Source organism: Desmodus rotundus, chromosome 12 (assembly GCF_022682495.2).
Source record: "Desmodus rotundus isolate HL8 chromosome 12, HLdesRot8A.1, whole genome shotgun sequence".
NCBI classification, from domain to species: Eukaryota; Metazoa; Chordata; class Mammalia; order Chiroptera; family Phyllostomidae; genus Desmodus; species Desmodus rotundus.
The window spans coordinates 49,781,418-49,802,827 of NC_071398.1; the positions used below are offsets into that span (position 1 = coordinate 49,781,418).

The 21,410-nt window shown below is 50.1% G+C and overlaps 1 protein-coding gene and 1 pseudogene across 1 annotated transcript; one reads left to right on the plus strand and one right to left on the minus strand.

Annotated features, from left to right (window-relative positions):
• The first annotated feature begins 971 nt into the window (after positions 1-971).
• On the plus strand, positions 972-11,759 carry LOC112313876 (patr class I histocompatibility antigen, A-126 alpha chain-like). Its single transcript, XM_053915877.1, has 8 exons — positions 972-983; positions 8,787-8,847; positions 9,062-9,367; positions 9,524-9,799; positions 10,358-10,633; positions 10,731-10,838; positions 11,270-11,302; positions 11,413-11,759. The coding sequence occupies exons 1-8, from the start codon at positions 972-974 to the stop codon at positions 11,757-11,759; spliced, it is 1,419 nt and encodes a 472-aa protein (XP_053771852.1).
• A 2,272-nt stretch (positions 11,760-14,031) lies between these two features.
• On the minus strand, positions 14,032-14,728 carry LOC112313878 (COP9 signalosome complex subunit 4 pseudogene; annotated as a pseudogene).
• Positions 14,729-21,410: the final 6,682 nt, after the last annotated feature.

Consider the following 21,410-nt stretch of genomic DNA (forward strand, 5'->3'; position numbering starts at 1 on the left):
CCTCTCTTCCTCCCTTCCCCTCTGTAAAAATAAATAAAATATTTTAGAAAAATGTCCAACCATTATGCTGTACACCTGGAACTAATGTAACATTGAATGTCAACTGTAATTGAAAAGCAAATTTTAAAAAGTAAACTTTAAAAAGTAAATTTTATACTTTAACAGAAATAAAATTTTCTTACAGACACATTAGAAAGGTAGTAAGGCCCTGTCTGGGTAGCTCCATTGGTTTAAGCGTCATCCCCATGGGCAAAGGTTGTGGGTTCAATCCCTGGTCAGGGCACATGCAAGGATCATCTAATGACTGCATGAGTCAGTGGAATGACAAATTGATGTTTCTCTCTCTCTCTCTCAAGCCAATAATAAAAAGTTTGAAAGGCAGTTAGAATAAAGTAAAATTGATTTTACTAGTACGGTATTATTTAAAAATAAAATGATATGCAATATAATATCGTAACTGAGATACGCATTCTAAGCAGAGCAGCTTGATGTCATACACTTTTAGCAAACGGCCTGCTTTTGTTGGCGTTCTTCTTGTAAGGCTCACCCGTAGGGCTGTATGCGGTCCCGTTGTATTACTATGTAGTATTCCACCGTTACTACTCCAATTCCTTTTTTAAAAAATCCTCACCCAAGGACTTGCTCATGGATTTCAGAAGGGAAGGGAGAAGAGGGAGAGGGAGAGAAACATCGATCGGCTGCCTCTTACATGCCCTAACCAGGGACTGAACCCACAACCTTTCAGTTGACGGGATGACGCTCCAGCCACCCAAACCGCAGGCCTGAGCATGACTCCAATTCCCTGACGCCATAGGTGACTGGCATGTAGAGGGCTTTCTAGTTGGGCTTTTTTTATTTTTTATTTTTTTAACAACATGAATGATGCGTCTGTGAACAAGCTTTCACATGTGTCTGGGCACCTATAAGCAAGCATTTCTCTAGGTTTCTAGCAGAGGTTGTAACCTGCATGAATGAGGTTAGTAGTTTTCCCTCAGGAATCAAAGGGTCTGATTCCCAGCCGCACCCTCTGAGAGTTTCTTTGTGCTACCACGCTGCCCATACCTGACATAATCTAACAGGGGTGTCCAACCTTTTGGTGTCTCTGGGCCACACTGGAAGAAGAAGAGTTGTCTTGGGCCACACACTAAGTCCACTGTGACATGTAATCACACACACGAAATAATCTCATAATGTTTTAAGTGAATTTGCGATTTTGTTTTGGGGCTGCATTCATAGCCGTCCTGGGCTGCAGGTTGGACACCTCTGAATTCTAACCCAATGTTGGTAACAGGAAAACTGAACTGGCATGAAAATCGCAGGTGATTTCATTCTAGGAGACGGAAATAAGGAGTGAGGAGAGAACATCCAAGCAAATTCAGGTTTTCCTCTTACTTGGGAGATGTGCCTTCTTGTTCCTAGAGATTGATGGTAGGCTAATATTTCAAAAGAACAACTAGAAAAACAGTTACCATTGTCAATAAAACCCATGTGTCAAAAAGCTTTAAATTGTACCTCAAGGATCATAACAGTATTATTCACAAGAGCCACAAGGTGGAAGCAACCCAACTGATAAACAACATGTGGTCTATAAGAGCAGTGGAATATTACTCAGCCATAGAAAAGGAATGGGCTGCTGGCACATGCCACCACACAGAGAAGCTTTGAAAACATCACAGAGTAAAACAAGCCAGGCACAAAGGGATACATCTTGTATGATCCCACTCACAGGAGATGCCCAGAATAGTCAAATTCACAGAGGCAAAGTGGAATAGACATGTTGGGGGAGGGGGAATGGGAGTTGTTTAGTGGAGTTTCAGCTGGCGGGGATGTGAACCCGTTCTGGAGGTGATGATGGTGATGGTTGCATAGCAATGGGAATGCATTCAATGCCACTAAACTATACTCTTAAAAACGGCTCACGTAAGGGCAAAGGAGGTCAAGCATATGGAGACAGGAGATAGACTTTGGGTGCTCAGCACACAGTGGAATACACAGAAGGTGTATTATAGAATGACACACCTGAAACTTATATAATGTCATTAACCAATGTTGCCTCAATACATTTGATCTTAAAAAATGGTTAAAAGAGTAAACTTTGTTGTATGGATATGTTGCCACATTTTTTCAAAATTTTAATTTATTGATTTGAGAGAGAGAAAAGGGAATAGAGGGGAAAAGAAAACATCGGTTTGCTGTACACCCGTCGGTTGGTTCCTGTGTGTGCCCTAACCAGGGATCAAACCCACAACTTTGGCATTTTGGGATGAGGCTTTAATCTCTAACCAACTCAGCTACCTGGCCAGGGCCAACATTTCACCACAATTAAAAAATATAAATAAACAAAACTCTTTTGTCGTAAGGCTTTTCTGTAAACATTCCTGTCTCATTCCTTTTCTAGCTGAAACCTCCTGAACGCGGTAGTTGTGTCCCCTGAAGCCCTTCATATGCTGGCTGGTTAATGCCCCCACCCTCCCACTCCAAGGTCCAGACGGGTGGTGGGCACCGCATCGAAACGCCCTAACCCCTCACAAACTCTCAACAGGCCCACGTTGGGTTCCACCGTCTTTTCCGCGCTGTAGCCCCCACAGTACAGGCACAACCTGCTTGACTTCACAACTCACATCACCTGACTCACCCCCACCCTCCCTGGTGGTTGTAGAAAACCAACATTAGTGACAAAATCATTTGCGTATGATTTAGCATACAATGAGGACCCACTAGAACTCCTGGATGGTAAAAGAAAAGATTAGTGGCTGGAAGCCAATCATCCATCCAAACTAGCACAGCACCAAGTCACACTCACACTCAACTTTCCCTGTTTCCTGTCTGCCTCTCCCTCCCGTAATTCCCCCTTACCTAACACCTGCTTTTCATTGGTCTCCCCAGGTTACGTGAATCTCACAATCAGAACTGAGAGACCAACCAAGTTCAAGGCTTTGACTTTGGACGACTTTGGGTATTAGTTCTCCAATACCCAAAGTCCTCCAATTCAGTCTCCGATTCAATTTTATTTTATCCTTTTTAAAATAGATTTTATTTCTTTTCAGAGAGGGGAAGGGTGGGAGAAAGAGAGGGAGAGAACCATCAGTGTGTGCTTGCCTCTCACGCGCCCCCTACTGGGGACCTGGCCCGCAACCCAGGCATGTGCCCTGACTGGGAATCCAACCTGTGAGCCACCGGTGTGCCTGAGCCAGAGCTCAGTTTTATTTTTTCTTTTATTTTTGATTTATTGATTTTAGAGAGAGGCAAAAGGAGAAAAAGAAGAACATCCGTTTGTTGTTCCACTTATTTATGCACTCACTGGTTGATTGTTGTGTGAACACTGACGTGGGATGCAACCTTGGCATACCAGGATGACACCCCAACCACCTGGCCAGGGCTCTGATCCAATCTGAGAAAACTAGGAAGCCTCAGTCCCATTTCCTCACCCAGTTTAGCGTTGGAAACAGGGAGGTTTCAAGAGAAGTGCTGCATGCACCACTTCTCTGTTAATTTAAGAGCTTTTCACCTCGAAACATCCTTGGCACAGCCAAAGGGGCAGGACTTGGTCTTTTGGGTACCCAAAACCAATGGGTACCTCATTCCTAATGTACCCCAGACCTACAGTTAGTGCTGAGACGGGGGAAAGAAGAAGAAAGAAAGGTCCGAGAGAAGACATCCTCACCTGATCCAGCCGCTGGTCCTCCAGGCTGGTACCATCAAAAAGCCTCTATGGACGCTGAGACTAAAAGGTTCTTCCTGCCCTCTGATTGGCTTAGCATCCCTCTCCTCCCATTGGCTGGCTTGCCCCTTGACTGATGCAACTCAGAGGGTGATGTGAAAGTGTTGAGGCTTGTTTCTTCCACCTCAGGTGTGAACGATCTTCCTTCCCGCACATGCCCATGACAGTACTGATAGCCTCTCCCTCTGTGTTATAATCTTTGGGCTTCTGTAAACAACCTTCTCCCACTTCCAGTGGCGGGCAAGTGGGGACTGCGGTGAGGACCACTCCGCTCCTAATCCGAGTGTCCGCTTTCCCCGCACTCTAAGCTTCCCCAGAGAAGCTATCTTGCTCATTGTCTCAACTTTCATAGAAGCATCTAGAATGGAGCCTTAGTGCATGAGGGCATCAGTGACTATTCTTGGACAATAAGGTCTGGGCAGAAAGGGCAGAAGTTAGAATTTGCAAATATCTTTTATTCGTAATTGTATCTTTTATTCGTAATTGTGCTAGGAATGCCGAACATGAGATTTCATGAGATTTATGCTCTTACCAACATTGTTTTTGTTTTATTGATTTTTAGGGAGAGAGAGAAACATCGATTTGTCATTCCATTCATTTACACATTCATTGGTTGCTTCCTGCGTGCACCGAGACCGGGGATCAAACCCACAACCCTGGTGCATTGGGACAACACTCCAACCGACTGAGCTACCTGGCCGGGGCAACTCTCTTACCAAGATTTTAAGCGTGCATTGTGGTGTTGCTAACTAGAAACAGGCGATGCTGTTCAGGAAATCTCCAGAACTTGTTCACCTTGCGTACCTGAAACTTTACACCTGTTGAATAATAACTCCCCGCTTTCCCTCTCCCCCAGCTCTTGGAAACCACCATTCCACACTCTGCTTCTAGGACTTTGTTCTAGATACTTCACAAAAGTGGAATCTTGCAGTGTTTGTCTTTCTGTGACTGGTTACTTCACCGGGCATGAAGTCCCCCGGGGTTCATCCCTGCTGTTGGCTGTGGCAGGATTGCCTTCTTTTTAGGACTGGAGAACATTCCATCAAAGGTGTCTATTAACACCTCATTACTCTCATCCAGGACTCTCGTGTGACACTTTACTCACCATACCACCACCCACTGCCGTAATTGTCTCCACCTTCTCTGACAGGAATTGGGTGCTAATGACTGAAGAGCCCTACAGCACTTCAGCCCTCTGGGGTCGGCAGTGTTACTAGTCTCCTTCACAAAGAGACTCGAGGCCTCAGCAGGCGACTGTTGAGAACATTCCCACTTGAGCAGCTCAGATGTTAATCCCCAGGCAGCACCGACCCCAGCGGGGCTTAAAGAGCTCTGGGGTGGGCCAGTGGCCAGGGGTGGCCTCGTTTCACCTGGTGAGCATGGGCTGAGAGGCTCGATGGATCTTTTCTCTCCAAGACCTTGATTATTGGTTGACCCAGACCCCCTCCACAGAAATTCAGACCTGACATCTTCATTCTGCCTTTCTTTTTCTTTCTTTCCTTTTTTTTTTTTTTTAACTAATTTTGGCTCTGGGTTTTTTTCTTTTTCTTTTCTTTTCTTTTTTTTTTGGTCACTGGTTATTTATTTATTTATTTTTACAGAGAGGGGAAGGGAGGGAGAAAGAGAGAGAAAGAAACATCATTGTGTGGTTGCCTCTCATGTGGTCCCAATTGGGGACCTGGCCTGCAACCCAGGCATATGCCCTGACTGGGAATTGAACTGGTGACCCTTTGGTTCACAGCCCACGCTCAATTCACTGAGCCACACCAACCAGGGCTTCATTCTGCCTTTCTTACCCATCCTGAGTGGGGCCACAGTGCACACATATTAGAGAAATGTGTCTTTTAAAATTTTTTTGATTGACGTTAGAGAGAGAGAAGGGAGAAAGAGAGAGAAACATCGCTTTATTTTTCTACTTGAGGCACTCATTGGTTGATTCTTGTATGTGCCCTGACCTGGCAGGGATCAAACCTGCAACCTTGGGTATCGGGACAACATTCTAACTAACTGAGCTAACCAGTCAGGGATAGAGAAATGTCTTAATTGCCTTTTTTTTTTTTTTTTTGGTTCTTTGGCAGCTGCCCCATGATCTGACATAGAAGGTTAAAAGCCATGAAGCCGCGGAATGTGCCACACTCTCCATTATGTTTATTTTATTTTTTAATCTTCACCCAAGGATATGATTTATTTTAATTGATTTTAGAGGGAGAGGCAGAGAGAGGGAGAAGCATCGACCAGTTGCCCTCAACCTAGGCATGTGTCCTGATGGGGAATCGAACCTGCAACCTTTTGGGGGATGAGAGGACACTCCAACCAACTGAGCCAGCCAGCAGGGCTATGTTTAATATCCAAAATCCAGGCTGAGTCAAGAGGTCTTAGGGCACGAAGAGACATAAATTTAGAGACAATACTAAACTGCTCACAGTCCTGGAGTCAGGCAAATTCCGGACCTGGGGCAAGAGGTTCAGAAAGTAGGTCAGAGGGCGCCAGGCCACCTCCAAACAGGGTGAGGGAGCCACCTGTCGGACACCTGTGAGCTGACCCAACCCAGGTTTTAGAATTAATTACTCCGTGAACCAAACATTGTTGGGAGTGTAGGTGGTTGTCACTCACAAAGCAAATCCCATCTAGCCTCTTTAGGTTTGGACAATAAAGGCCAAATAAGCAGGAAGCTATTTAACAGAAACCAAACCTCAAACTTCACATATACATGAACTCGCAGCGTGATTCTCTAAACCTAAATGGCACAGCCTACCTCCCCCTCTTCCTGTCTTGAGAAGTGCCTCATCCAGGGCACAGCCATGGAGGAGAGTAAGGCAGGGCTCTCCTTCCTCCTTTTAGCTGGTGCATCGCTGCTCTTTCTGCAGCCGACTGACTTCCCCACAGGATTCCTTCCAGACTCCCCAACTAGGAGCAAATTAAGGACCCGGGTGAACACAGATCTGGCCCCACCATTGTCAACTGACTCATTAGAAAACATTTTGAAAGACGGAAAGAAGCAATACAAACTTAAACAATTAATTTTGAGACAGAGAACCGTGGTTTTCCCCATCTGTAAGGACCAATCATCCTTTCCCAAAGCAACTTCTTGGCCACAAATTAGAATTACAGAGGATTGTTTTTCTTTTCCACCAGCCTAAGGAAAAAAAAGACAAGATTAGGTCAGGTGTCACAAACTGATGGTCACCAGATGGGAGGAGGGGTTATGGCTGCGGGTGAGACACTCACGTGGCCCAGGCAGGGGGCTTAGTTGGTTGGATCATTGTCCCGTACCGCTGAAGGTTGAGGGTTTGAGCCCGGGTCGGGGCATCTTCTGGAGGCAACCAATGTCTCTCATTCTCTATCTCTTCACACTCCACCACCACCCTCCCTCTCTGTCTCTAAAACCAACACAAACCTGTCCTCTGGTGAGGGTAAAAAAAAAAGACACTTAGGTAGAGTAGAGACCTTCTCCCCACCTAACATACAGCCCCAGGGTGAACCATGCCCTCAGTCCATCCAGCAATTCGAACATCAGAAGTTTAAACGGGGATACACAGAATGGACCCCGGAAGTGTTGAGCTTCCTATGGCATAGGTAAATGGGTAGAGGTTACCCCCAGATGAGCTAGAGTTTGAGTATTCCATAGGGCTTCCCACAAGCATCCAGGATGCAAGCGAGTGGTGAGTATCTCCAAGTAATATCTGCTCACCAAGTAATAACAATACTTTTTGAAATAGGAACACATTGATTTTTTTTTCTTGTTTCATGGACATCCAGCCACTAGCACATGGCTGGTGAGTCCAAGGATAAGGCACACTGTGACAGGGAAGGTCGCTGCCAGCCCTGAGTCGGGCTGTACATGGGACAGATAGGACACTGGCTGTACTCATGAGCCACAGCAGGGAAGGTCTCCAGTCACATCTTCACTCCATGAAATCACCTTTCCAGGACCCCAATGTAGTGGCTCATGGACAGGTTCAAGCGCAGGGAGTTGGGCCCCTACAAGTAAGATAGGTTCTGACTGGGTCCAAGCTACTTCTGACTGTCTGGGTCAAAGTTTTCCCCTTTCGTTGCCATATTCCTTTTCCTTCCTCCTTAGCTGTCTGTTGAAACTCTAAACAATAATCCTTTACTGACTTAACAGAAAGCAGGGAACATTCTTGGATCTGGATAATTTGTCCAATGCTTCATCCCTAGCTCCAGCGTCGGAAAAACGACTTCCTTTCACTTCCACGGTGGTAGCTTTAGCATGCCCTGAAATTTTGATAATTGCCCATTGTGATGGGTTCTGCGTGGCATCTAATAATTCTGCAACCAGTTTTGCATTTCTCTATGGGCCACCCTGAGGAAGCGAGGAGGCTTCCGCACTTCCCCATCATCCCACAGTCATGGCCACACCAAGTGCACACGACTCTCAGTGTAAACATTGGCTCCTGGGTCTTCGTCCAGGTGATGAGCCCGAGTTAGAGCAGTCAGTTCAGCTTGCTGGGTGGATTTCACTTCCAGTCGATGAGAGCTTTCGATGATGTCCACCATGGAAGTTATTCCATATCCAGCTCACTAATGTCTCCGATTCATCCTTCAGATAAGATCCCTCTGTAACCACATTACAGCAGCGCCATCAATACGAGTTTCCTGTAAATCAGTCCTAGGAGCCAGTAGGTGGTCAGTCAGCAGAACACAACTGTCTTCATGCTGTAAAGGGGGTAAGAGTTGCAGGGTTAAGGCGATCACACCAAGTTAAAATAATATCAGGTGCAGAGAGTAGGATACGTCCCGAGAAGCCAGCGGACGGAAGGACAGACCAGTGTTGAGTGGGATGTGAAGTGCTGAGTGGGTCAGTAAAGAGTCAAGGGAATGAGAAGCATAAATAGTTAAATTAATGCCCTGAACGACCTCTTCCGTCTGTTCACAAAGCTTGACTACACCGGATGCCCGCGTTCTTGGGGGGGAGGACAGTTTCCCACAGGAGGAGGGGTCAGGACAAAGCCCCAGGTCCCCAGGCCTGGACCCCGCCCCTGCCCCAGTTCTCACTCCCAAGGATGGGTCTGGTGACCAGAACTCCTCCTCCCCAGAAGCTCAGGGGTCCCAAACCTTGCTCCTGCTGCTCTCCGGGGCCCTGGCCCTGAGAAGGACCGGGGCTGGTGAGTGCGGGGCAGGACAGAGGGGATCCCGCGGGAGCCCAACGACCTGGAGAAGGCGCATCACAGCCCCCCAGGCCCAGACCCCAGATTCCCGCTTCGCCCGGCTGTGCCCCCTTCCCCCTCCTCTCAACCGCCGCCCCCGTTTTGTCGCCCGAACCCCCTGCCGCTAGGGCCCCTACCGCGGACCCAGGACGCGTGTCCTGCCCGCCCCCAGCCCCCACACCCCCCCGCCCTGGTCCCCACAGCCTGAGATATTTCAGCACCGCCGTGTCCACACCGGGCGGCAGAAAATACCGGTACATCGTTGTCGGCTCCGTGGACCGCACGGAGAAAGTGCGGTTCGACAGCGGCGCAGCGAGGCCGAGGCTGGAGCCGCGGGTACCGTGGACGCAGCAGCCGTGGGTGGAGCTGGAGGATCCAGATTTGGGGGAGGAACAGACACGGGAAATGAAGCACAATGAGCAGACTTCCCGAGCGAACCTGAACAAGCTTCTCGCCTACTACAACCAGAGCGAGGACGGTGAGCCACTGGCGCCCGGGTCCGGGAACGACCCCCATCCCCATACAGGGGCCAGGGACACCCTGAGTCTCAGGGTCCCAGAATCACCCCGAGGCTGTGGCCAGGTGTGGGCTGGGCTGGGCTAAGTGAGCGAGGCTGACCTCGGGGCCGGGTCAGGATCTCACACCTTCCAGGATAGGACCCGCTGCGTCCTGGGGTCAGACGGGCGCATCCTCCGCGGGTACAGTCGGTTCGCCTACGACGGCACCGACTACCTCGCCCTGAACAAGGACCTGCGCTCCTGGACCACGGTGTACATGGCGTCTGGGATCAGCTGGCACCCCTTGGTGCGGGTCCCTGAAGCGGACGTCAGGAGATTCTTCCTGGAGGACACGTGCGTGCACCGGCTCCGCCTGCTCTTGGAGAAGGGGAATGAGATGCTCCTCCGAGCAGGTACCAGGGGGCGGGCCTCCCCGAGGAGGGGACCTGTGGGCTGGGGCGGCTTCCTACAAGGAGAGGAGGAAAATGGGGCTGTGTCAGAATGTGCCTCCTGGTGGCAGAAGGAAGAGTCCCCCAGATTTCCTTATTATGTGACTCCCCGCGGGCCCAGCTTTCTCTAAAGGACAATAAGGAACCCAGTCTCTCCCTGAAACACCCCACAGCGGCTCCCTCACGCCCTGCAGCACCTGGTGCACAGGACACTCTCCCTGGTTCTCAGGCTGAGACCGTCTCTGGAGGCCTGACTCCGAGTTTGCTGAGTCATCAGCCTCCACCTGAGTCTGTGTCTCCCCTTAGAGACCTGGACGCTCCTACCCTAGGTTCTTACCCTGATTCTGGAACTTTCCATGATATAGGAGATTATCCCAAGTGCCTCTGTCCAGGCTGGTGTCCGGGTGGTGCTCTCCCTTCCCCCACCCCGCTGTCCTGTCCCCTCTCAGGGTGGTCACATGAGCACTGCTGGAGTGTCCCATGGCCAAGCAAAGCTCCTGAATTTCCTCACCCTCCCCTCAGACCCTCCAAAGACACACGTGACCCACCACCCCATCTCTGACCATGAGGTCACCCTGAGGTGCTGGGCCCTGGGCTTCTACCCTTCGGACATCACCTTGACCTGGCAGCGTGATGGGGAGGACCTGACCCAGGAAATGGACCTGGTGGAGACCAGGCCTGCGGGGGACGGGACCTTCCAGAAGTGGGCGGCCATGGATGTGCCTCCTGGGGAGGAGCAGAGATACACATGCCGTGTGCAGCACCAGGCGCTGCCTGAGCCCCTGACCCTGAGATGGGGTGAGGAGGGGGCGTGGGCTCAGAGCCTCTCCTCAGGGCGTCCCTGAGCAGGGTCAGGACTCAGGCCTGAGGTTGGCCTCTCACCTTCCCCTCACAGACCCCCCTCCTCAGACCACCATGACCACCGTGGGCATCGCTGCTGCCGCCCTGGGTCTCCTTGGAGCTGTGGCCGCTGGAGCTGTGCTGTGGAGGAGGAGGCGCTCAGGTGGGCAAGGGGTGGGGCTGAGGTTCCTGTCCCCTGGGGGCCAAGCCCAGGTGGAAGTGTGCTCTGCCTCCTTAATGGGCATCGCATCCCCTCACGGGTGCTTGTCCATCTTGGGCCTATTTCCTACCACAGACTCTTTAGTGAGGCCCGTGGGAAAGTGAAGGACACATTTATCACCTGATGATTCTAGCAATGGGGACTGATCCCCAGCTGTTAGAGGTCAGAGGGGAAGGTCCTTCCTGAGGACCGACTTCCAGACAGGTGGTTGGTCCAGTCACCACACAGGTACTGTCCCCATATTTCTTGATCCTATCCTGGGTGTTCAGTCACAGTTCTGGAAACTTCCTTGCACTTCAGGAGTGTGGGGTTCCTTTAGGGTCATGGGACCCAGCCTTCCCCCTGACTTCTCACAGAATGTTTTCTTCCCATAGGCAGAGGCAGGGAGAGATACTCTCAGGCTGCCTGTAAGTCTGGGTGTTGAGGAGGTGACATGTGGGACCCTTGGGAGAGTGTGGGCTGGAGTCTGTGAGGGAGGCTCCCCCACCCCGTAACTCTGCTGTTGTGTCTTCCCCAGGCAGTGACAGTGCCCAGGGCTCTGATGTGTCTCTCACAGCTCCTAAGGGTGAGACCTTGAGGGCAGGAATTGGGGGGACTGGGACTGAGGGTCACAGCTGTGTTTTGGGGATTCTCAGAGTGGGACATTCTGAGCATGTGGTGGCTGTGGGGGAATGTGACACTTCTGACACTGACCTGAATTTGTTCATGACAACTGTCTTTCCCAGCGTGACAGAGCTGCTTTCGGTGGGTCTCGGTGCTGAAACAGTCATTGCAGCCTCCCCTTGGGACTTCAAGGATCCCCGCCTGCTGTTTCTGCACCTGGCATCGGAATGTGTCTGTGTTCTCATCAGTGTCATCATGTGAGGGGCTGATCATCTGGCCACCCTCCCCACAGGGACCTGTGTCCTCTCCCCTGGGGACTGTTGTGTACCGGCAGAGTCCCCATCACAATGCTCACTTCCTGTTCCATTTTGTTTTAATGTCCAGTTTCCCAGTTGGAAATCAGAATCTGGGTATGAATTGTTTTTTCAAATCCTTCCTATAGAGGGTCAATGGGTTAAATGAAGGAGCAGAACCTACAATGCGAGAGAAGAGACCAATGACTGAGAACCTGGGGACCTTCCAGAATCTGGGTGCAGAGTCTGTTGCAGGTGGGGTCAGGAGCGGCTGTGAGGAGCGGGGCGCACCAGGGCCCAGTCAGGCTCCATGCGTCATGGGCTCTGACGTGGTCATTTTTCTTGCTCCTTTGTCCTTGCCGCTTCAGGAGAACCTTGTCCCACCAGGACCTGGGATCCCAGGGACTTGAATGTCACCCGGGCCTTGTGCTCAGTGAGGGCTTCCTGTGGCCGCGTCAGCCTGGGCTGCGGCCTGGGCCTGGTCTGCAGCCCCCATCTTTTGGATATTTGTTGTTTCTTTGTTTTTGTAGATATTGTACCTCCCCTTGGTTTTTTTTTTTAATTAAATTATTGGGGTTTTCTTAATTAAATTATTATGGTGTATTTTAAATTATTCTTCCATTACTGGTGTCCCACTTTTTTCCTCATTGCCATCTCCTGCCCCGCCCACCCCCTTAAATTATTACAATGTGGTTTTTTAAATTAAATTTATGTGCTTGGAGCGTCATCGCAATATGCCAAGGTTGCAGGGTTAATCCCGGGTCAGGAGCTGTGCAAAAGTCAACCAAAGACTGTATGAATGAGTGGGACCACCAAGCGATTTCTTTCTCTCTCTCCCCCTCACCCCATTTCCCTCCATCTCTCTCTAAAATCAATCAATAAATTGATTTTGAAAAAAGAAATTGTAGCCCTGGCTGGTGTGGCTCAGTGGATTGAGGGCTGGCCTGTGAACCAAAGGGTTGCCTGTTGGATTCCCAGTCAGAGCACATGCCTGGGTTGTGGGCCAGGTCCCCAGTAGGGGGCAGGTGAGAGGCAACCACACATTGATGCTTCTCTCCCTCTCTTTCTTCCTCCTTTCCCCTCTGTCTAAAAATAAATAAATAAAAATTTTTTAAAAATAAGAAGAAACTAGCCCCACACAGGACGGTGGGAGGAGGTGGGGCCCTGGCAGGCGCTCAGCCCAGGAGGGTGGGGCTTCTGTGAGCAGGCTAAGAGTCTTACAGAAGCGGTTGCAGAGCCAGCCCTGGCCTTTCCCCCACGGGAGGTCTCAGTCCCTCTCCCTGACTGTGTCCCCTTGTCCAGGGCCCCTGCCCGACTCCCATGTGTGCCCGCACAGGACGAGCTCAGCTGCTGGGACCCTCTCTTCCCTCTGAGAGGTGGGAACGCCAGCCCGGCAGCTGGGCTCACCTGTGCGGAGTTACCCCTTCGCGCCTTGGCCTCCGAGTGCGTCCCTGCTGTCCCCCTGGCAAGCGTGTCACGCTGAGTCTCAGCGCTGATAAGTCCCAGGCGAGATGCTGAGGCTCGTAGAGCACATGGGCTCGGACACGAGGGGACGGGGACTGTAACAGTGTTGTAGGACAGAAGGGCTGTGCCCAGGGTCCCCCGTGTCCCTTGTCTCCAGGATCCGCTAGCAGCGCCGTGTCTGAGCCAGGAGGAGTGGGCCTGCCCGCGAGACTCCGCGCTGGTGGCGGGGCCGGGTGGGAGGCGGGTCTGCAAGGCGCGTCTGCAAGGCGTGTTCCCGGGACACCCAGGCCCCGTCTGCCGCCCCATCTGGCTGTGGCGCTGTCCCCAAGGGTGACTGCGCCGGGCTGCTAGCCACCGTCCTTGAGGGGCGGGTGTTCGGGAAGCTCCTCACACACGAAGTCGATCTCCGTGCCCCATAGAAGGTTCAGCAGCCGGTGTGACCACCCAGCCAGCCTTAGCGGACTCCTTGTCCCCCGCCTCCACCGCCAGGGAGGCGCCTGGACCGCGCTTGTGGGAGGGGCGGTCAAGAGGTTGCAGGACTTACGCGCCTGAGCGACCGCGGGAGGTGTGATTGGAGCCCACGGGGGCTGTGGAAGGCGGTGCGCGGGTCTGTGGGGTTCACTGGAGCTAGAGGCAAACGTCCCACACGGGGCCGCGCAGGTAAGAGCCCCGCACAGGAGACATGGAGTAACTGACGTGTGGGGTTAGAGTCTGGGGCAGGGCAGGTGAGTGCCGGGTGTCACAGGGGCTGCCAGGAAGGACGGCTGTGGGATGTGTCAGCGCCAGGCAGGTTTTAAAGCCTCTAGTCTTCCGCTTTTGTGCCCTGTTGCCTTGTAAGAGAGCTCACTGTACCTTTGCGCAGCTTCAGTGAATCTCCTTCTACAATCAAGAACACGTGCCTGGCACACCTATCGTGCCTCTGTAACTGTTTGGTGGTTGATTCGTTCTGAAGCAATGGGGCTGGATTTACGGAAGCCTCTGCCTGGACAGGATCATCGCCCTGCAGACCGAGCCGAGCTGTCTTCAGGGACAGCTCCAGGTCACAATCCACACTGTACTCTTTGTCCCGTTTGCAAAGGAATAATCGCCAGCACTCGGGCTGCATTTGTCCAGTCCCCTCCCCTCATATGGGGATGCCAGACGCTCTCTCATGGAAGCAACCTGCTCCTCAAATGACATGCCACCTTGCTGGATCCTTCCCAAGGTGAAATGATGGGTTCCCTCAGCTGTTCTATCAGGCAAGTTAGGGAGGTGAGTGCAGAAGTCTGTCAGCAACGGTCGAGAGATCGGGAGGCTGACATTCTCATTTACCACGGCTTCCACCAAGGCTTCCAGCTTCTAGTTGTTCTGCTCCAGATAACTGAACACCTTTTCCCAGGGTCTGACCACACTCGCTGTCAGATCTTTATGAGAACCGCTGGAAGGCATGAGCTGATCCAAATTCTGTCGCGTGGCGGCCACCATCTTTCTTCCCCACACTCGGGTTTTAATATAAGTGTTGCCATCCTGTGGTCATGTCCTGTGTCACGTTCACTGTCCTCGGGGTCTGGCCCAGCGTCTCCATGGTGCTTCACCTGCACAGACACCACCAGAGGCTGCAGCACAGTCACACCCCCGCAGCCGCCACCAATGCCCTCCAGAGACCAGAGCCACCCACACCGTGCTGATGCTGGCGGTCACCTGTGTCACCTCCTATGTGCTGAATTCCATTTCTGCTTTTTTCATCGTTGTGTGATGGGACCCTCAACTTTGGTGGGTGCAGACCTCTCCTAGTTGGGTTCTTGTTTTCCTGCTCTTCGTCCCTTACTGCGGACGTTCAGGGATCCTAGAGCTCCTGGGGTTGTGAACTGTTGGAAGTGACTCTTGACAATCTAGCCTGTGGATGTCAGTGTTTATAATATTTTTAATTACACTCTTTATTGATCCTTCACTGAATGCCAATGTTGTACATAAAATCCACTAGAACTTTATTTTTAAATTAAAATAGAATTGACACACAACCTCATGTATGTGTAAGGTGCCCGGTGTGTTTATTTGATGCACTTCCACTCATTCACATGCCGCCTAACGGCGGGGACCCACCCTGAGAAACGTGTGGCTGTGCGACACTGTGCTTGTGCGAACAGCACAGAGGCATCGCGCCTGGATGGTCTCCCCACTGCTCCCCCAGACTGCAGGGCTCAGCCCATTGCCTCTGGGCTGCGAGCCTGCGCTCACGTTCCTGCACAAAACAACGCGAGATTTAATCCACACAGGAGAAAATGAAACCTTCAAGGGACCCGATAAACACGTATAGGAGGCTCTGCAACCATAACAAAGGATATTGTTCGATGTCAAAAGTCTTTCTTTTTAATCCTTACCTGAGGATTTGTTTATTGATGAGAGAGAGAGAGACAGAGGGATAGATATCAGTTGCCTTTACTTTCTTTGCTGCAAACTCCTGTTTGCATTTGATTGGGCTTTAACATGCACAGGAGAACCAACCCTGTGGGGGGACTCCGCCCCCCACCCTCCTCCCCCATCTGCCACGGGTGAGAATAAGTCTACCAAGACATGATCTGCTTGGCGAGGAAAGGTGGCCGATCTCTCAAAGGAGAAGGGCCAGGAGCCTTTTCCTCAATGGGCTTTTATTGGGTTCAATTTGCACAGAAATACAGGGCATATAGGTAAAGCTCAATCACTGTCAGGCAGTAAGGATCAAACAATAGATAACATTCAAAGTACTATGAGGGCTTATTTAGAGTCAGGGTCAGATAGCTAAAGGGCCATAAAAATTTGGGGAAACAAGCTCATTTCAGGCTTGGACCCTTATCATTTAAATTGAGGGTATTAGCAAAGCAGGTTTCACAGGATTTTATGCATTCTTTCTTAGGCCTGATAGCCCCGGGAACTGCCCTTTCCAGCACTGGGCTGACTGCCCTCTGTCATTGTTTCAGGCTTAAGTCAGGCAGGGGAAGTAAGGCAGCCAAGAGATTAGGAGACTCCTTGCAGATAGAATGAGGACTCAGGCTATGTCAAAGCCAAGGGGCAAGGGTCCATCACCCCCTTTTTCTATGGCCCCCCAAATCCTTCCCTGAGGGCCTCTTCATGACCATGCCTGTCTTAGGTCGTCCCTCCCTTGAGGAATCTTACCCGTCATTGGCTAACGGGTAAGGCTCTGGGCCAAGCAGGGGAAAATAGTAAAGGGGTCAGAGGTGGTGCCCCTGCCAGGGAGATAAACTTTGTCTCCTTAGTGGCTTAGGGTCCCAAGGTCTCTCACTCAGCCTTAGCCATGGGGGGAGGTGGGTTACAGATTCTGAAACCAGGCAGGGCGGTTCCCAACAGAACCCCTTTAGTTTAGTAAGAATTTGTCATTTATAACTTTTAACATTTTATAATTTTAACAGTGAATATACATTCATCATCTGAATTGTACATTTTCTATATACACAAAATCAATAAAAAATGCTTTGTTTACATGTATAGAAGGGAAGGCAGACGGGGAGGAAAGTCAAGAGCTCAGCCCAGAGCTGACAGTGTGGGGCTTCGTGTCTGGGCTCTGGGCAATGACGTTGCTCACCTCCCCCCACTGCTCACTCAGGGCGCGGCCCTCTGTGGAGGCCAAGCTGGGTCTCTCCCTTCTTTTGGGGTGTGGTCATTCGTATCTCATCACATTCCTTGTTGCTTTTAAGGAGTTGGTTTGGGCATTATACATGGCATTTTTAGTTATTTTCAGTGGGAGGATTTGCCCACACAACCTAGCCACCTTTTTCAGGAATAATTTCTAAGAAAATAGTTGGTCCTAGAGAACAGGGTCAGAACCTGAATCTTAAATCATGATCTGAGGATGATCTGTCAGGAGGTTTATAAGTGTAGGGGTTTTAAAGTAACTGGTTCTTTGAAAACTTTATTCATGCACATACAAGAGAATTAAAAAAAAACTCTTAAGAATACACAAAATTAAATGAGTCACATTGTCCCCCTGCTCCCTCAGTCCCCAAAGTCATCTAAAAGAAACCATCACAGTGAGTCACTTCTGATTCGTCTTCCCAGGAAAATACACCTGGGCATTAGTGTTGCTGTTATGGCTGTGAAAATAGCTCAGGCCACAGACCGGGAGAAAATGTTGCTAATCACTTGTCTTATGCTATGCATGAGAATCCTCAAACTCAACAATAAGAAAACAACTCAAAAAAAGTGATCAATATTCTAGAAAAACACCTCACCAAAGAAGATATGTCAGCCCTGCGAGGGTGGTTCAGTGGGTTGGAGTGCTGACCCATTCACCAAACTGTTGTGGGTTTGACCCCTGGTCAGGCACTCACATAGGTTTAGGTACAATCCAGGGCCTGGGCGCTCAGGGGAAGCAACCTATTGATGTTTCTCTCTCACATCGGTGTTTCTCTCTCTCCCTTCCTCTCTCTCAAAGCAATGAAAATGAAATGTCATTGGGTGAGGAAAACAAAAAAGAAAAGGAAAGGAAATGTTTATTTAAGGAAGTGGCACCAAACCCAGGGTCACAGGTGAGTTGTTGCTCTCAGACCTGGCTCCCTGATGGCTTCTAGGGGACGGGTTGCATAGGGGACTGAGGGACTTAGGGTCAAGGTCTCCACTGATTGGTCTGCACCAGGGTAGGGGGTGGTTGGTCATTGCATCTGGTCCTATGTCAGCCATGGGGCTGTTCTGTCTGGTTTCACACGTTCATTCCACTGCTCTCCCCACAGTCTCAATCTTCACGAGTACATATTGGAACCCATCAGATATTTCAACCACTTTCATCTCTGCAGAGCCCTCACCTGTCCACAGCCCTCGGTCCTGCCACAGGTGGACTATATCCTCGCACACCTGGAGCTGGGCAGACACCCTGGATGTCCTTCACCTCATCTTCAGCAGACCTGGCCTCTCTTGTTCTGGCTCCTCTGTCACCTGGATCCCACATGTTCCTCTTTTTTGGCTTAATCCTTCATTTTTCCCACTTTGCCCGTTAGCATGTTCCAAGAGAGTATGTGAAAAGTTAACTATTAAAACTCTAAATACATGAAGAAACTATAGGCTGTCCTCGCCCTTTTTCACGTCTCGATATAGAACCCTGTTTTAGGAATATTTTTTCATTACAAATAGGAAAGCATTGCTTCAATGTCTTCTAGTCCCCAGGCCCACATCTGCTGCCTCTTGAAGTTTTCAAGTCTCTCCCACTCTCTTTCTGAAACTCCATTGTGATGTCTCACGGTGCGGGTGTGTTTTTATCTGCTGTAGTGAGACTTTGATGAGGCCTTCAAAATGTAAATTTTATCAGTAAACCTTGAGAAGTATCCTAAAAAATTTTAAATCATTTACTACTCTTTATTATTTTCAGACAGATATTATAAACATATTGCAATCCCTTGACTGACAGACTAATAGGTCTTTTCTCCAGCTTCCCCCACTTTCCCATTTGTAGGACTCAGTAGGAGACCAATATGAATCTTCCAGCTCACCTACTGAATTAATCATAGTTATGTTGATATTTTTAATTTCCAAGAGATCTCTCCTGTTCTATGATTGGGCATAATTGTTCTCTTTCAAATGCCACTGTCTTTTACATCTTTCTGATCATACTGAGATGAGTGGAAGAGGTTCTGTAGGTCTCCTGGTCACCTGCTACCATGACATCAGGAACTTTCCTCACAGCCCTGGGTCATGCTTACATTTCCTCTTGTCATTTCTGCTAATGGCCCATTGCCCCCACGACAGTGCCAGAGTCACAGAGCCAGGGTCCTACTCTTGCTCTCCACTCTGTCTCCAGGCTCTGGCTCACCCTGACACAGTGGAGGCCTTGAAACCCATGCTGGATGGTGAACTTCACTGCGGTCTGAGTACAGTCCCTGGATAAAGGTACACTGCCCCTGGATGTCCTCCTGAGCTGAGCCTAGCAGCCTCCTATCATAGAACATTCTGGAACATTGCAAAACTTCACTTGTATGGAATGCAGACTCATAATGAGGCAGGATAGTAAGGATCTAGGAAATTTCTTGGGCAGGTGGATTGGGGAAATGGAGACAAGAAAATTGAAGTCGGCCAAAGAGTCTGAACAACTTACAGCCAGCTGGTGAAATGAAAGACCTTATCTCCCCTAACCAAGGACACGTGAGAACAAATGGTTTTACCTGTCTTCCTCCCTAAACAAAGAATAAATAGATTAAATCACCCTGGTTGGGAAAAATAAACAACAGACACTCAATTAATGCCTTTGTGCCACATGAACCCAAGGACAGACGAAGTCAGGGGAACCAATAACAACAACAAATTAGAGGCTGGCAGACCCAAGATAAAAGTAAAAATGAAGCTGACCGAAGAATAATCCAAAACCCCACTTGGTACTCATTTTGATGTTATCAGTGTATTAAAAACATGCCTGGAAACTTGATGACTATTCTGCTGGAACCCTCCCTTCCATTTCTTGCCCAGAAAGAGAGATAAAAACCCTCTACACAGAGACCTGGGGCAGCTCGCTCTAGAGCACCCACCCACCCGTGTGAGACACGAACATCTTTCTCTCCTTCTGAGCTCTGAGGTGCCCTTGAGATTCCCAGCCAGGGGAGCAGTGGGCAGCGACAGCTTGTCTCAGGCTCATCCCCCGTCCTGGCTTTAAGGTCCCTGACTCTGCAGTGAGCTGACTGCAGCCCGGCCTTGGCTCACTCCTTTCCTGTAACTTTTCCAGACACCAGGGTAGCCCCACATAGGTTCTCTCCTGTTACTTCTTCTACTCTAAGTCCTTCCTCAGTGTCACTGTCCACAGCTTTAATAAACATACTTTAAAAATCCCCTGACTCTGGTTGTGGAATCTTTTCCAGAGGAAGTCAAGCATCCACACACCGCACACCACACACCACAGGCTGTCCTGAGGCGGAACCGCTCAGGCCCAGGCCTGTCTGGTGACAACAGCTGCCAAGGGACCCAGTGAAAGTGAGTCATCGAGGCTATGAGAGAAAATGCGCTGTGTTCACCGCAGCTCCACCACCCGGAACCTCGCAGAGTCTCCTTCCCCCTGTCCCCCACAAGGATCCCATACTGAGTGCCTCTTGGGTTTGCTCTGAAGATTACACTTGACCTTCTATGTAGATCCCATGGTGTCACTGCCTGAGACACGTTAAGCGATCCTCTGTTCATAGTTACCATCGTTCTGTTGAATGGAGCGTTTAGACACATTCCATCCTTTTGCTTTTGTAAAACCACAACACAAGAAACATCCTTCAATATATATACATGAGGACATGTGTGATTATCTTCTTAGGATAAAATCCTAGAAGAATAATTTCTGTGTCAAAATGTAAGCACATTTAAATAGTTGCGACCTTTTGCAAACGCATCCTTCAGGAGTTTTGTCCCGGTTTTCAGCCCCTTCAACCTTAGAACAGAATGTGGTCCCTACAGTCTGTCTGATATGCTCATCATTTTGTTTCATCTTTGTCGAACTGATAAACTTTAGTTTTTATTCCTATTTTTCATAATCCAAATTCTCCTTTTTTACATGTATTTATTACAAATATAGTTGTTTGACATTTACATTTCTTCTTTTCCAAATTGTTTTCTAATATTCTGTAATGTGGACTGAGTTGTAACTATATTTAAATATTGAATTTAGAAAGGAAGGAAAAGCAGCCCCAACATCGGAAAGGGTCTGGCGCTTAGAGCGAGGCCCCTGTAGCCCGGACACGGCCTGGTGCTCACTGCTCTGCCGGGGTTATTCTCCCGTTGGACACACGCGGTCTCTCAGAACATCAGCATCAGACAAAGACATCCCGCCACCACGGCGACGTGAGTAGAACAACACCACACCGCGTGGGGTCTCAGCACAGACAGAAGGGAGACGCGGTGAGGCGCACACACCACCACGCAGCTCCCGGGCCGCGGAACAGAAGGGAAGGCGGCGTCTTTCCCATCACCCCTCCCCCTCGCTCCAGTCTGACGCGTCCCCTGGTATTTCCTGAGATGCCAACCACGGACGGACTTGCCCCCACGGCCTGAGGACACCAATCTAGAGGGGCCCCTGCGCCCACAGATCCTTCCGAGATCCCCGTCCAGAGCCCAGGTCGTGTGCACGTCCTGCCTCACCCCGTCCTGAGGGTGCGCTCTCCTCCCAGCAGCGATGCCCACCGCTGGCTGTCTGCCCCCAGGCGCTCCTGGGGTCTTTGGG

Coding starts and splice junctions, on each gene's coding strand:
- LOC112313876 (XM_053915877.1), top strand. Junction 9,368..9,523: donor CTACAACCAGAGCGAGGACG/GTGAGCCACTGG, acceptor GGGCCGGGTCAG/GATCTCACACCTTCCAGGAT. Junction 10,634..10,730: donor GCCCCTGACCCTGAGATGGG/GTGAGGAGGGGG, acceptor TTCCCCTCACAG/ACCCCCCTCCTCAGACCACC.